At 31.5% G+C, this 14847-nt stretch overlaps 1 protein-coding gene across 1 annotated transcript in view; it reads left to right on the top strand.

The window, feature by feature from the left end:
• Positions 1-5024: 5024 nt before the first annotated feature.
• The window catches only part of LOC134726317 (uncharacterized), a 43207-nt gene continuing 33384 nt past the window's right edge, over positions 5025-14847 (top strand). The window contains exons 1-7 of the mRNA XM_063590718.1: positions 5025-5120; positions 9906-9960; positions 10891-11074; positions 11703-11955; positions 12450-12574; positions 12993-13116; positions 14414-14599. Of these exons, the coding sequence (XP_063446788.1) occupies positions 9906-9960; positions 10891-11074; positions 11703-11955; positions 12450-12574; positions 12993-13116; positions 14414-14599 (927 nt within the window). The 5' untranslated portion in view covers positions 5025-5120. The remainder of the gene's footprint in view (positions 5121-9905; positions 9961-10890; positions 11075-11702; positions 11956-12449; positions 12575-12992; positions 13117-14413; positions 14600-14847) is intronic.

Here is a 14847-nt window from a genome sequence, read left to right as displayed (position 1 = left end):
TACATTTTAGAGTATACATCTAGGTACTGAAGATTCGTAGGTTTTAATTTTTCATAAATACATCAGCTACGATCCTCCACAGTGGCTCGTTATAAGTACTTTTGTAAATGAAAGATCATAAAAGGAGATGTTGGATAAAAGTTAATGAAAATGAAACCCGACAGCACAACTTTGAAAAAAATAGCAATCTGGAGGTCTGCTTCATTTCAAGATCCCCAAAAGTAAAAGGAGCCCACTACACACCGTGTGGCAATTTAGCAAATATTGTCAACTTTTCGTGTAATCCCCCTCTAAGTTTAACATTACATACTTCTTCCGTGTACCAAGTAACTATGCAGATGGAATACTGTGTTCCAAATCAAAGAAAATTTATGTACTAGTAATTAGTTTTCAGAATAATTTCTATATAACTAACTTATTAACTTATTTTATTTAGTATATAACCCAGTACAAAAGGATCATCGCTGAAACACATAAACACATAAACACATATATAAAAAAAATTTAATAAAACATAACAGCCAACAATTTTGACACTTATAACAAGCAAGAGACACAACATATCCTGCTATCCTGGTTCCGAAATGAAACATTTTTTTTTAAAAGACAAGTTACTATCATCTAAATAAAGATTGAACACATATGGTTCTGAATACCTTGATCTGAGTAAATTGAAATCGTAATATTGTTACGGGTCATCCAACATAAATGCAGTTATTTTGTACACAAAAAAGTATGTCCTATGAAACCTTGTGAAAGGAACTTCAGTGGCAAAATCAGTTGTTTTCTGTGTAATATTGGCTGTTGTTCGGACATCTTATGCGTTCAGGTATTTCACACTCAATCGTTATGGTAATATTCTTTATATTTTTTGGCACAAAAATGTTGGCATTGATCTCAAAAGCAAGCCAAACATTTTAACAGACTTATTTAAAAGGGATATTGTTACGATGCCGTTGTCAGGTCATTATAAATGGCATATCTCGATATTTATATTGATTCACTCATCCGGTCTTTGCATCGGAAATAAACACATTTATTTTAAAACTAGTTGTTGGCATGATACGGTTAATGTTCTTTTTATATATGTATGATGATGATGATATGATACTAACTTCCTAAATGAAGGGGTGGGCGCTTGAATTTCATTTGATGAAGGCATAATCTTTCAATCAATTTGATTGAGGTCAGCATGATAGAGAAGGCATGTTAGAAACTGTAAGTAGTCCTTTGTTGATATATGTATCATTATCATTATGTTTATTTTCCTTTGTTACCTTTTCTGACATCGGACTCGGACTTCTTTTAAACTGAGTTTCCATGTCTGTAAATGCTATGTGTGTTTTTGCTAGATGTATAGACGGAAAGTTGAGATCTCACAAAACACGTTTAGGCAGCAACCATTTGATTTTCTGACCCTGAGAAAAAAAATTGTTTGTTTGACCCTCAGCTGCCACTATATGTTATGCTAAAATTGAAATAAAAAAATGTTTTCGACTTGTAGCCAAAAAAAAAAAGATTGTTTTTCGCCGAAGGTGAAAAAAAAAAAATGTCCAGAAAAAAATCAATAGACCCCCTCCCCCCCAGAAAATCAAATGGTTGCTGCCTTAACCCCGGTTTATTTTTGCACCTGTCTCAAGTCATGAGCCTCTGACCTTTGTTAGTCTGGTATGATTTTCACTTTTAGTTCAATTATATATTTAGGAGTTTATTTAGTATGATGTCCGTTATCAATGAAGTAGTGCCATATTTGTTTTTGGGTCAAGTTCACCGAGTGGTCAAGACATAGACTTTTATTATCATTTTCAATGTCTAAATTGCCTCCATTTCATTGCCATATAATATTTACTCTTTGTCCTCTTTCCAGACTTATATATATATATCAAATATCAACATTAAAGCACAACAAGCATTGCTGACATTTATAAAAAAAACCCATCTCTTCTATTATTTTTAACTTTTACTTTGCAGGATCTAAAGGCTCATCGAAATTCCTTGATGTAGATGATTTTTACATTGGCAGTTGATAACAGCACATAAAGTTTCACTAAGTTGATAGATTGAAGTTTAAGATGGGCTGTAAAGTGTCTAGGAAGTAACTGTCGTACAGAAACTACTACTTAATAAGGCCGTTAGTTTCTCGTTTGAATTATTTTATATTGTCATATAGGGGCCTTTTATAGCTGACTGTGTGGTGTGGGCTTTGTTCATTGTTGAAGGCTGTACGGTGACCTATAGCTGTTAATTGCCGCGTCCTTTAGGGTCACTTGTGGAGAGTTGTCTCATTGGCAATCATACCACATCTTTCTTTTTTTATATTGATAGCAAGTGTAGACAAACAATTAAATTAATATCATCTTTTATTAATCAATAATTTGAATTAAGGAAAAATGTCCTGACAAATGAGTAATATGAACAATTTTAATCTATAACATCCAATATATTTATGTCAGTAGCCTATTCTACATGATCGGGACCATGTATATAAATATATATAACTGCATTCTAGTTAATTGTTCGAAATGTGCATATACATATGCTATGTATAGTATTATTTAATTGCTGCATCATTTCTAATTGTATGGACCGTTGCCAATTATTGTAATTGAGTTTGTGCCAATAAAATGATTGCATTTGTATTTGTCATTTTCGGTTGTTTTTTTTTTTAACTTTTGTTGTGACAAATAAACTGTCTACTTATCATATTGTCATATATTTTAGGGGTTATTCTATATAGGATACAGAGGATGTAGTAACTATCTAGTCATGTAGAAAAAAATCATTATTCGTGATATATTTAAGTCAGTTTTTAAACAAAAATTATGTATGTTATTTCACTGATGTATATACTATAAACTTACTTGTGATTTCACAAGGTGTCGGATGTATTTTCTATCCATATATCCTCATTTGATTACCTAAAGAATTACACGTTCAAAGATGTATTTATTGTTATTTTGACTGAATTGAATATAGATTTTGTTTGAACAGTTTGAGTTGAAACAGAATACTTATAGAAAATTATGTACGCTTGAAACAGAACATGTTCCTCTTTTTAACACCATCCGTTTGAGCACTTCAACTGTTCTGGATCTGAACATCTTGTGTTTATATAAATCTTTATACTTTTTATTTTAATCACGTGCTATATGTTCAAAATGTGCATGTTACAGGGCTGTTGAATGCATCGACGCGTTAACATTTTGAACATTCGGACACGTTTAATCGTAAAAAAACCATAACACGTTCAAAAAGTGTTATAAAAAGCGTTCAATCTGTGTTCTTTTTTTTTTATTATTAAACACTTATATTTACAGTAAGTTTATTGACAAAACTTTACATGAAAATTTGTCCTTTTCTTTACATTAGTAAAAATAAAATCATGAAACAAAGTCATCAACTATTGTTTCTTCGGGAGACAATATTTCATTGAACACTATTTTGCTTTGTCTGTTTTCTTATACACTCGTGGCTTTCAAATATTTGGGTTTGAGCGTTCCTGATGAAGGCAAATTTAAAAGGACGTTTTTAAAAGAATAAAATGTTGTTTCCATTTTGTTCGAAGTCTGCAATGAAAAAACTTTTTCCCCGTTTAAATGGAAATAGTCTATAATTACCTTCTATTTAAAGATTCTAAAGTTTGATCTTTGCCAAACGAGCATCGTATTTCTGTCTTACTATATATGCCCTATGCTGTCTTATTTAAATCCAAACTGCAAAACTCCTCAGTAAAAAGATGTCACTTTAAAAAAAAATGATAATAATATAAAAAAAAGTTGTATTATTGTCAATGAGACAACTATCCACAAAAGACCAAAATGACACAAACATTAACAACTATAGGTCACCGTGCGGCCTTCAACAATGAGCAATGTAAAACAATTCAAACGAGAAAACTAACGGCCTTATTTATGTAGAAAAATGAACGTAAAACAAATATGTAACACATCAGTAAACAAACGACAACCACTAAATTACAGGCCCCTGATTTGGGACAGGCAGTTTAAAGAGGGAAAAGACAAGATGGTATGGATAGACCGGAAGAAATACAAGGGACATGGTGGAATTAAACAAACTGTTTTAGAAAGAAAAAAAACATATCCAATAAAATCAAAAGACAGATGGGAACAACAAATCTACATGTAGCTAATTTTAACAATTTCAAACCAGCTCTACAATTGAAGCGTGCATTTTCTTCGAAAAGAATCTCAAAGTCCCCATTAGATATAGTAGTTATCACTTGTTTAAAACTGTAATACCACAAAGAAAAACGAAACATGCTTTTAACTAAATATTAAAATGTAAAGATCCGTTGAATGAATGTAAATTATATATTTGGAAAACAACCACATATATATTTAAAGAAAATTTCTCCGAATGTTCATGTATTTGCAAGACAAAGCAACAATCCTATATTCACTGATTGCTTGAGATGATGTTTAACAATTAGTTAGAGATTTTAGGAAATGAGTTTAATGTCTAACAGTTTCGGGCAATAACGTAATGCCTAGGCATTATTTCACTTGTTGCCGCTAATATATATTTCCTTCGATCACAATGTGCCAGAATAACCTTTTTAGTGTGAAACATCATAAATGCACTCACATAGTTTTTCACTCTTGCCCTTCCCTGAATAAACATGCCGATATTATTCAGAAACGAACTTAATAATTAGTTCCAAACTTCAGCTATTGATAATAATGTATCTTGATCTTTATAAAAAAAATATTTAACATAAAAGTAAACGTGCATCAAGCTATCACAAGAGTACCTATCACCTCTCGTACTCAGGATTGGACGAAAATTTTAATGGAAACATCTAGATCCCATATTTCGAGTGAATGTCCACCTCAGCAATAAATTTGAACTAAAATTACACAACTATAATAGCGTTATTATAGTTATTGGTAATTTAAAACAAATATCCACAACATACAAATCCCGGCTCTAATATTATAAATGACAACAAAAGAATTGAGAAATATCGAGACAAAAATGGAATAATCCCTGACTTAACTGAAGAGATAAGGCAGCCAATAAATAGATAGATAAACATTGAGATCACTATTACATCTTCATTCCCAAACCGACTTGTAAGGTCAACGCATGGGATAGCAAAGGTACTATACACTAATTTTAGATTTTCTTCATAAGAGGTAATATAATAATAATGTAACTTTTATAACAAGTCATAATTATTTCTTCTGCAGAATGCTTTTATTTTTGAAAGCATGCCTTTTTTAAATTGTTATTTGGATGGAGAGTTGTCTCATTGGCACTCACACCACATCTATCTTTTGTTTCGTACTGCGATCTTTTTATCACTTCAACCATTGATGTAATACCCAAATTACATATATGCTTTAACAGAGTCAATCAAAATGTTTTATGTATCCTATTTATATGATACAATGAGATGTAAAGTATATGTCATAGAGACAGCAACCAACCACATACATGTACAATAAGATAGTAGTTTATTTCAATGACAGATCCATTCGTATTGCGATCACCGGAATTTTACGAGAAAAGTAACACTGAGTTCACTGCATACCGGAAAACATATCGGATAATTGTTTAATGGAAGCAAGTATATTTCTTATAAATTCGGGCAAAATACCGAATTTTCTTCAGCAAAAAGTAAATATACACCAGTTTAATCATACAAACTAGCCATTTAGTTATATAAAAAAAGATATGCATAAAAAAAATATGCATATTTTTTTTTTTTAATTTTAAGTTTTATTTGACTTTTTGAAATATTGAAATTTTATTTAAAAAAAGTATAAAATATAGTTGTTATCAATGCCAAATACTAAAACATAAATAATTTAGAACCAATATCCTAATGGATGTAGAGCAAAACAACCAAAGTTTTCCTTAAACAATGTTAAAGCACTAAAACAATTATTTATTAAATCCAATTTACCATATGCTGCTGATAAGACATGAAATAAAGATATTACTGACGAGATTCCTATTTTTTTTTTCAAACTTCCGCCCTTTTTTAGTTGCGATCAGTGGCCAGTGGATATGCACACCTCATAACGTTCAATAAAAATCAGTACAGGAAAAGCTTCTACTTTATTGTTATAGCACAATTTCAACGCATTAAAACCCGATATTAAAGCTTAAATGATGCATATCCCCAAAAAATTAATCGTAACAGTACAATATAACAATTTTTAAAAAGTCTTAAGAGCAAAAAATAATTTTATAGGACAATTCCTATCCTTGTTAGCTTTATGAATTACATTACCGATACGAATCGTAATTACCACATAAATGTCGATATTTGTGATAAGCTGAAGTAAAGTATTAATAAATTGATGATATCTATATTCTTGTTGTAAAAACTGTTTCAGCTTAGAAATATGACGTTCATTGAAATTCAACTTGACGTCACATCAACTCAAAATTTAAAGTTGTACACACAGTATATCAAACTGAGCTTAGAAACATAAAGTGGAAGGATTAAAACGTCCGATCTTTTAGACATGGCGCGAAAATACTAAATAAACAAACAGATTCTGAGAGCAATTGTATATTTCATATTTGAAGAGAGATTATCAAGTGTCAACAAGAGGAAATAGATGCTCGAAAAATATAATCCCTGGTTTATTCTGGATTTATTTACGAGGTGCGGCCTTTTACAAGCCAGATACCGCATACTTTGTAGAATATTTTTGAGGAATTATTAAAAATAGATAAAAGCAAATAAATAAATATATACAATCTTGGGGAATCAGATCTTGAGTAAGCGAAGTTTGTTACTAGTATGTCAAATCTATTAATATGTCCATTGCTGTAAGAAAGTTTTAATGTCATCGGAGAAAACCAAAGAACAAATTAATGTGTATCAAGCCAAGGCTCCGTGTTGAAGGCCGTACTTTAACCTATAATGGTTTAATTTTTAAATTGTAATTTTGATGGAGAGTTGTCGCATTGGCACTCACACCACATCTTCCTATATCTATCAACTAAAAATTTTGAAAGTACTTAGGAATTTTTTGAGAATTTAAAAAAAGAAGATGTGGTATGATTTCCAATGAGACAACTGTCAACTCGAGACCAAAATGACACAGACATTAACAACTATAGGTCACCGTTTGGCCTTCAACAATAAGCAAAGCCCATACCGCATGGTCAGCTACAAAAGGCCCTCAATAAGACAATGTAAAACAATTCAAGCGAGAAAACTAACGGCCTTATTTATATAAAAAAATGAACGAAAAACAAATATGTAACACATAAACATACGACAACCACTGAATTACAGGCTCCTGACTTGGAACAGACACAACCTTAAATAATATGGCGGGGTTAAATTTGGCTATATCAGTAGACAGCTGAAGAAGGGTATTGGTCAAGGAAAACTCTTATTCCTAAAAAACAAAACCATTTCTATATAGACAATAGCTGTTGGCCTATGTGTTGCAACAGGTCTTTTAGTGCAATATTTCAGTTTAGGAAACCTGGTTTAATCATTAGTTGAAATTTGACTTTGTACTAGTCTGAATCGGTTCTTTGTGTCTTTTATCTTTTTGTTAGTAGTGTTTGGGCATTATGTCAATAATTATTTTATATCAATCTTATTTTTCTCTAAAGTATTGATAAAACTGAGGTTGACTTGACTTGGATATTGTCAACAATATAAAGGTAATATATGTGGTATGATTGCCAAATCCCCAAAGTTCAAATGTTGCGGATTTAAGAATTGGCAATTGTACAGTCTTCAACAATAACATAAACCAATACTGGATAATTGGCTAAAAGGACCCAGTATGAATAATATTAATCAATTCAATCGAGAAAACTAAAGACAGAATTTGAAGTAAAACAATTCACAAAAATAAAATATGACATACATGTACAAACGACAACACCTACACTTCTAGCTCCAGCCTTGGGAAGGCAACACACAACATTTTTATTTATCTAATGACAGATGTGGAGTAATAATATGAGATTGTACAATGCCATATATACAACACAAAAAAGTATGAGTGCAATGCCATAGATACAACATAAAACATAGATACAACATAAAACATAGATACAACACAAAACAGTATGAGTACAATGCCATAGATAGAACACAAAACAGTATGAGTACAATGTCATTGATACTACACAAAACAGTATGAGTACAATGCCATAGATACAACACAAAACAGTATGAGTACAATGTCATAGATACAACACAAAACAGTATGAGTACAATGCCAAAGATACAACACAAAACAGTATGAGTACAATGCAATAGATACAACACAAAACAGTATGAGTACAATGCCATAGATACAACACAAAACAGTATGAGTACAATGTCATAGATACAACACAAAACAGTATGAGTACAATGTCATAGATACAACACAAAACAGTATGAGTACAATGCCAAAGATACAACACAAAACAGTATGAGTACAATGCAATAGATACAACACAAAACAGTATGAGTACAATGCCATAGATACAACACAAAACAGTATGAGTACAATGTCATAGATACAACACAAAACAGTATGAGTACAATGCCATAGATACAATACAAAACAGTATGAGTACAATGCAATATATACAACACAAAACAGTATTTGAAATATAAGACAACAGCTAAAAACTGTTTTCATAGAAACCACACATTAACTTGGCATGGCAATTTTGAGGTTGGACTCATTTAGGACATTCAAAGTGACAAAGAAAATAATTAGTCAGAATTATTTTTAATTTTTTTTTAAACTTATGTACCCAAATGTTCTATATTTTCGGAACCGGTTGAGATATCATCATAAAATTTTGTATTCATGGTAAGCACATTAGTAGCATTGACATTGAAAAATTGCAAAAAACTGAAAATATGTATAAATTTCACCCATTTATCAGTCATGGTCACATATCAGCATCCGGGACCTTACTACCTACCCTACGTTTGCAGCCTATGATAGTTTAGTGTTGACAGTGGGTTACTTGACATTAATTTTTATACCCCTTTCAAATTTATTTCTCCATGTTTAATGCCTCAAATTGCAAGTAGGGGGATGAAATTACACTGTAAAAAAATTTGGGTCCAGAATTTTAAAGGAAAGTAGTGATTTGGTCCAGCTGAAAAATGTTTAAAATTAGCACTTCGGAAGCTGTCAAAAGATTCAAGACGCCCTTTACATAAAATTGTCCATATTTTGTGTTAGAGGCGACGAAGTTTTCTATAATTTTGATATAATTTGTCCCAAAAGTAGTACAACACACTGTAAAAGTTTCTTTGAGAAAGCGCAGGTGGGATTTTTTTCATTTTCATTTATGTTCTAAAAGAAATGCACTACGGAATAATTGTTGTCTCGGACCATGTGTTTTAATTTTTGTTTACCTGATGAGCAAAAAAAAAACCAAAATAATGTTATTGGTCTGTTTTTTTTCAGTAAAAATTAACTATAAAAATTGCGGACCGATTTCTGAAAACAAATGGGAAAAATGTTTGGGAGAAATGTAATGTAAATTTATATGTTTCCATTACCTGCTCTTTTGCTCTTGAATACAAGTCTTTTATTGCAAAAGGTACAAAGAATTCAGATATATATATAAAAATGACCGACTTGTTAATTTTTTTTCCGTTGTGGTAAACTTACTTATACTACAAGATTTATACAAGATTCCATAATAGCGCAAAATGTCAATCTAGTAAAAACAAATACAAGACAAACGATTTACGGGATTTGAAAATCGGTAAACTACGGTTAAAGAAAGTATCGCTTTAATCACCTAACCTCCGAACTATCTTATTTCTTTTTCTTTTATAAATGCCACTAACTTTGCATTTGTTATCATAAAATTTTGTGTCATACGCATATATAACTTAGTTAAATGTGAACAATTGAACGAATAGAACGATTTATAAATTTCAGATGAATTTCCTTCGAGTAACACTGGTGGTTATTGCAGCTGTTAGCGTAGCTTCGGGTAAGTTACAATGGTTCTATTTATTTTGGCGGGAAAATAAACAGATAGTAAAGAGATAATGGCATACCTCCCCCAAATTAGTAATATAATATACACCCACTCCTTCAAATTTTGCTGAGTTGTAACTCTGCTGAAGCCTCACTTTAGGATATTGTGTGTGTTTTATATAATTTTGTTGTTTTGTTGGTGTTGTTTTCTTTTTACTACTTTGTGGGTGCGGGGAGGGTGGTAGTGAATACGTTGTATTAACTCTTGTTATGGGTATTAGAAATTTTTAGCATTTGACAAAAAAATAGCATGACCCTGTATTTTGTTTTTGTTTCGTCTGTAAAGCCGCGGAAAGCGACATACATATAGGGATTGCGTTCCCGGCGACCGCATTTCCTGATAAGTTAGTTTGATAGAAACGATTAGGGATAGAACATTTATACATATAAGACTGACGACTATTTCAATAGGAGCTACTTGTGATATATATATTAATGATATTTTGTATAAAGTCGCAAGTACTATCAGTAGATATCCTATTTAGAATCTTCAATACTAAAATAGCGTAAAAGCTCTGAGATCAAGGGCAACTACAGTTACGTAAAAGTTATACAATAGAAAGAAATGTTAAATCAAATGATTTATGTCTCAGTTTATTTAATTTTTTAATTTCAAAATGGATATTTGTAACAATTGCAATCTCATGATAAATTTTGAATAATTTGGTGTGCCACATTTCTGCATATAAACCTCTTTTTCAATATTAACCAAATTTTTTTTTCAATCATGTGGAATTATTTAGACATTTTCGAAAAAAAAGTAATTTGGTGGAGCATTTTTCATATACGCCGAATATAGAGAACATAGAACTGAATAATATTTATCTCGCAATAATACCCAATAACATTCATTCATATGACAGCCTCCTTTTGAACTTTATAGCTTACCGAAGAGTGTGCTACTACACTAACTGGGCACAATACAGAAACGGTGCAGGAAAGTTTTTTCCTGAGAATGTAGACCCTACACTTTGCACACATATCATCTACTCATTCGCCAAAATGGTTGGAAATAAATTAACCGCTTATGAATGGAATGACGAAAGTACTCCTTGGAAGAAGGGGATGTAAGTTACTTTAACATGTTCAACTCCTAGAATTAGAAAATATATCTATATTCTAGAATGGAATCTATCCAAAAATTGAGTTTGTCCACTAACTCGACTTAATATATTCTATTGTAGGGATTATTTTTACATTTAGAATCACGGGTCTAACCCCTCTGTTTTAAAATATATGAATCCGCCCCAAAATATAAAACAGTAGCAGGTATATCTCAAAATACTTTACAATTCATTTGAATATTGATAAACACATTATTTGTCTATATAAATTGAGGACGATACCGTCGAATTTTCTTTTTAGTCTCATATGTATATACTTACTTGACGTATATATGCAGAATTAGTAGATTTTTTAAAATTATAGTCACAAAGGATGAACAGGGCCTATATATATTCACCTGAACTTCTCTTTTCCGTCAACTACACACATGTCCGCTTGGCTATGCTGGGTATATAAATATTCAGCCGCGGTACATGTGTTCAGAATGATGCACTTTTTTAATAAGCCAATAGATGGCTTATTGTCAGGCAATCATGTTTTTTCCCTATCCATAATATCCTGTCATCTAGTGTTTAGCCCTAACTACCCGAATTTATGAATGACCGTCTACATAATTATACTATTTGAAAGGTATGAGAGATTTACTGACTTAAAGAAAACTAACCCAGCCTTGAAACTATCAATTGCTGTTGGTGGATGGAACATGGGAACCGCACCCTTCACAAAAATGGTTGCCACTGCTGCAAGTCGTCAAGAATTTGCCACATCCACTGTGAAATTCTTAAGGGATCACGGATTTGATGGCCTCGATCTCGATTGGGAGTACCCAGGAAGCCGAGGAAGTCCTGCAGGAGATAAGCAAAAATTCGTCGAATTGTTAAAGGTGAGTCATACCCATTTTCACTCTTACAGTTAACTCGATTGTGGCTAATAATGAGGTTAAATGTGTGTATATCTAAAGAGATTTTTTATGACACAGGAAGAATGACTTTGAAAATTTGAAATTCGCCCCTTCTGATACCTTTATTTGAAAATTTGTTAATATTTACATTATATTAAATTTAATTATTTATCTCTGTGAGCAGGATCTGCGTACTCTGCCAGAGCACCTAAGATCAACCGAAGTCACGTTTTGGTGGGGTTCGTGTTGCTTTGTCTTTTATTTTGTAGTTTTGTATGTTGTTTTGGGTGTTGTCTTTTTTTTGTCTTTACCTTTTTAGCCATGACATTTATTTTCGATCTATGAATTTGACTGTACCGTTGGAATCTTGAGTCCCTCCTTTATTGTCCATGTCATGAATATTTAATATAATCTTCCATTAAGAGTAGGTTTTTTGTAACACAGTCTTTGAGATAAACTCTCATTTACCTTTTCAGACTTTAAGAAGCGTGTTTGACGCCGAAGCCCAAACCAGTGGCAAACCAGCACTTCTACTATCAGCTGCTACATCTGCAGGCAAGAAAAACATTGATCCCGGATACAACTTTCCAGAGATGGTCAAGTATGTAAGATCTAAAAAAATAATCTATGTCATTTATATGTTAACTCATTTTGCAAAACAAAATTTCAAACTATGTCATTTGCACAATGAATTACAGATAATAGCATGCATATCTTATAAACCAAAAGACCACCATATGATATATATTTGTATTTGTAATAAAATCAAAACTCATCAATCTTACTGCAATTTCTCTGCATTTGTAATTCTATTTCTTTACAAATGGTTATATTCATATTATATGCTTGTCCTCTGTCCTAATATCTTCTTTAACACGACATCTATATTCTTTGCATTTAACTACCTTACAATGCAACTCCTAGAGATATATATTTTTTCCTCAGAATTTTAAAAATAGATTTTGCATTTATACAATTTTCCACTATCATATAACTGAAATACTTTCATTGTTTTACAGGTACTTGGATATGATTAATTTGATGACATATGACATGCACGGAAGCTGGGAAGCTAAAACTGGACACAACGCTCCACTTTACAGTCACCCATCTGAAACAGGAGATGATGCAACCCTTAATATTGTAAGTCCATAGTACCTTTATATTGTAAGTACATTTAGTATCTTAATATAAGTCAGTATATAGTGCCTTAATATTGTAAGTACATTGAGTATCTTAATATAAGTCAGTACATTTTTACCTTAATATATTCAGTACATTAAGAACCTTAAAAAGTTAATGGCACCTTAAAAAGTTAGAATATACTGCCATGATATAGTTAATTCTCTAGTGCTAATTTCAATAAAGTGTGTGGATAGTACCTTAATATATTCAGTACAAAGTACCTTTATATAGTCAGTAATAGTACCTTAATGAAGTAGGTACTTATACACTGCATAAATATAGTTAGGACATCGTACTTTTATATACTGAGTACATAGTTCAATAATAGTTTGCATATAGTACATTTATATAGTTAGTAAATGTTGTAAAATAATATTATATAGTTAGTGCGAAGTACATTAATAAAGTTAGTACATTGCTTTAAAGCACTACAAGGCAAAACCTTTTTAATAAGACAGCAAGCATTTTGTTTACAAGGTCGAGATTTTTTATTTTACTATTTCGAACAAACATAACAGATAACAAGCTTCGACATCTTGATCTGTTTCTTATGCATTAAAACCTACTTAATCAAAACGGTTTATGTTTTGATATAAGAAGGTCATGCTGCATGGTATTATAATGTTCGTCATACAAGTGTGGACACAGATCAGTGTGGATAGTATGTTTGGATATTTGACAGTGTTTTCTGATAAAAGGAGTTCGTCGTTTTGCCAATAGGGTTCTATAGTATACTGTGTTGCATAATGACTAGTAATGACCTCAAACTAACCATTAGGAGTATTATTTATTCAATATTTAGTTTATTTTCAAGACTGTCATGGAGGAGACATTAATAGCATTTATTACATTATGAATAATTATGTTCCATATCTTTGATTTTAAATAGTTAGGGGAGGAAGACATAACGTTTATTTCTGCATGATATGATTTTAATATAGGAGATGGTATCTGTAAACATACATGCTTGTGCTATGTGTATAGTTTTACTTATTTCGTCATTTAATCTTACCGGTATGAGACAAAAAGAACAGTGTTTGCCTTTATTGAAAATTATCGGTGACTGGAATCAATAAATAAAAACGAAAAATAAAAGTTGAAGATCAATTAAGTTTACTTCTAGAACACACATTAGTTTATTCAATTAGTATTAGTTAAGTTTGATTCGTCATATTTGTAAAAAAAATAATTAGAAGAGTCTTGTTTTCTTTTCCAATTGATGATTTTTACTTTAATGTCAAGTATGGCTTTGTAGGACTGGGTCACTAAGTATTATGTAAGTAAAGGAGTACCTCCTTCAATGATGAATGTCGGACTAGGACTGTATGGTAGAAGTTTTACACTGGCAAATCCTAGCAATTCAGGTCTTGGTGCCCCTGCAAGTGGAGCTGGACCTGCTGGTTCCTTCACTGCGGAGAAAGGATTCAAAGCTTATTATGAGGTATATAGACCGTTTAAATCGATCTACAAGTATTGTGTACACACATATTGATCGAAAATGTTTAAACTAATTCTTCATATTCATTTATGACATCACTGTGCTTATTTAAATTAACTTTATTCAACACAAATGTCATGTTACACATTTATTTTTTTAAATTAAAATTAAAAAAATCAAAAAAAAAATCACATGTTTTAGACAGTCCCAAGTTAGGAACCTTCGTTCGTCTTGTACATTTCTTTAATTTT

Source organism: Mytilus trossulus, chromosome 7 (assembly GCF_036588685.1).
Source record: "Mytilus trossulus isolate FHL-02 chromosome 7, PNRI_Mtr1.1.1.hap1, whole genome shotgun sequence".
Classification (NCBI taxonomy): Eukaryota; Metazoa; Mollusca; class Bivalvia; order Mytilida; family Mytilidae; genus Mytilus; species Mytilus trossulus.
The sequence above is the reverse complement of the archived record's forward strand: the minus strand, read 5'-3'. Positions and strand labels throughout refer to the sequence as shown.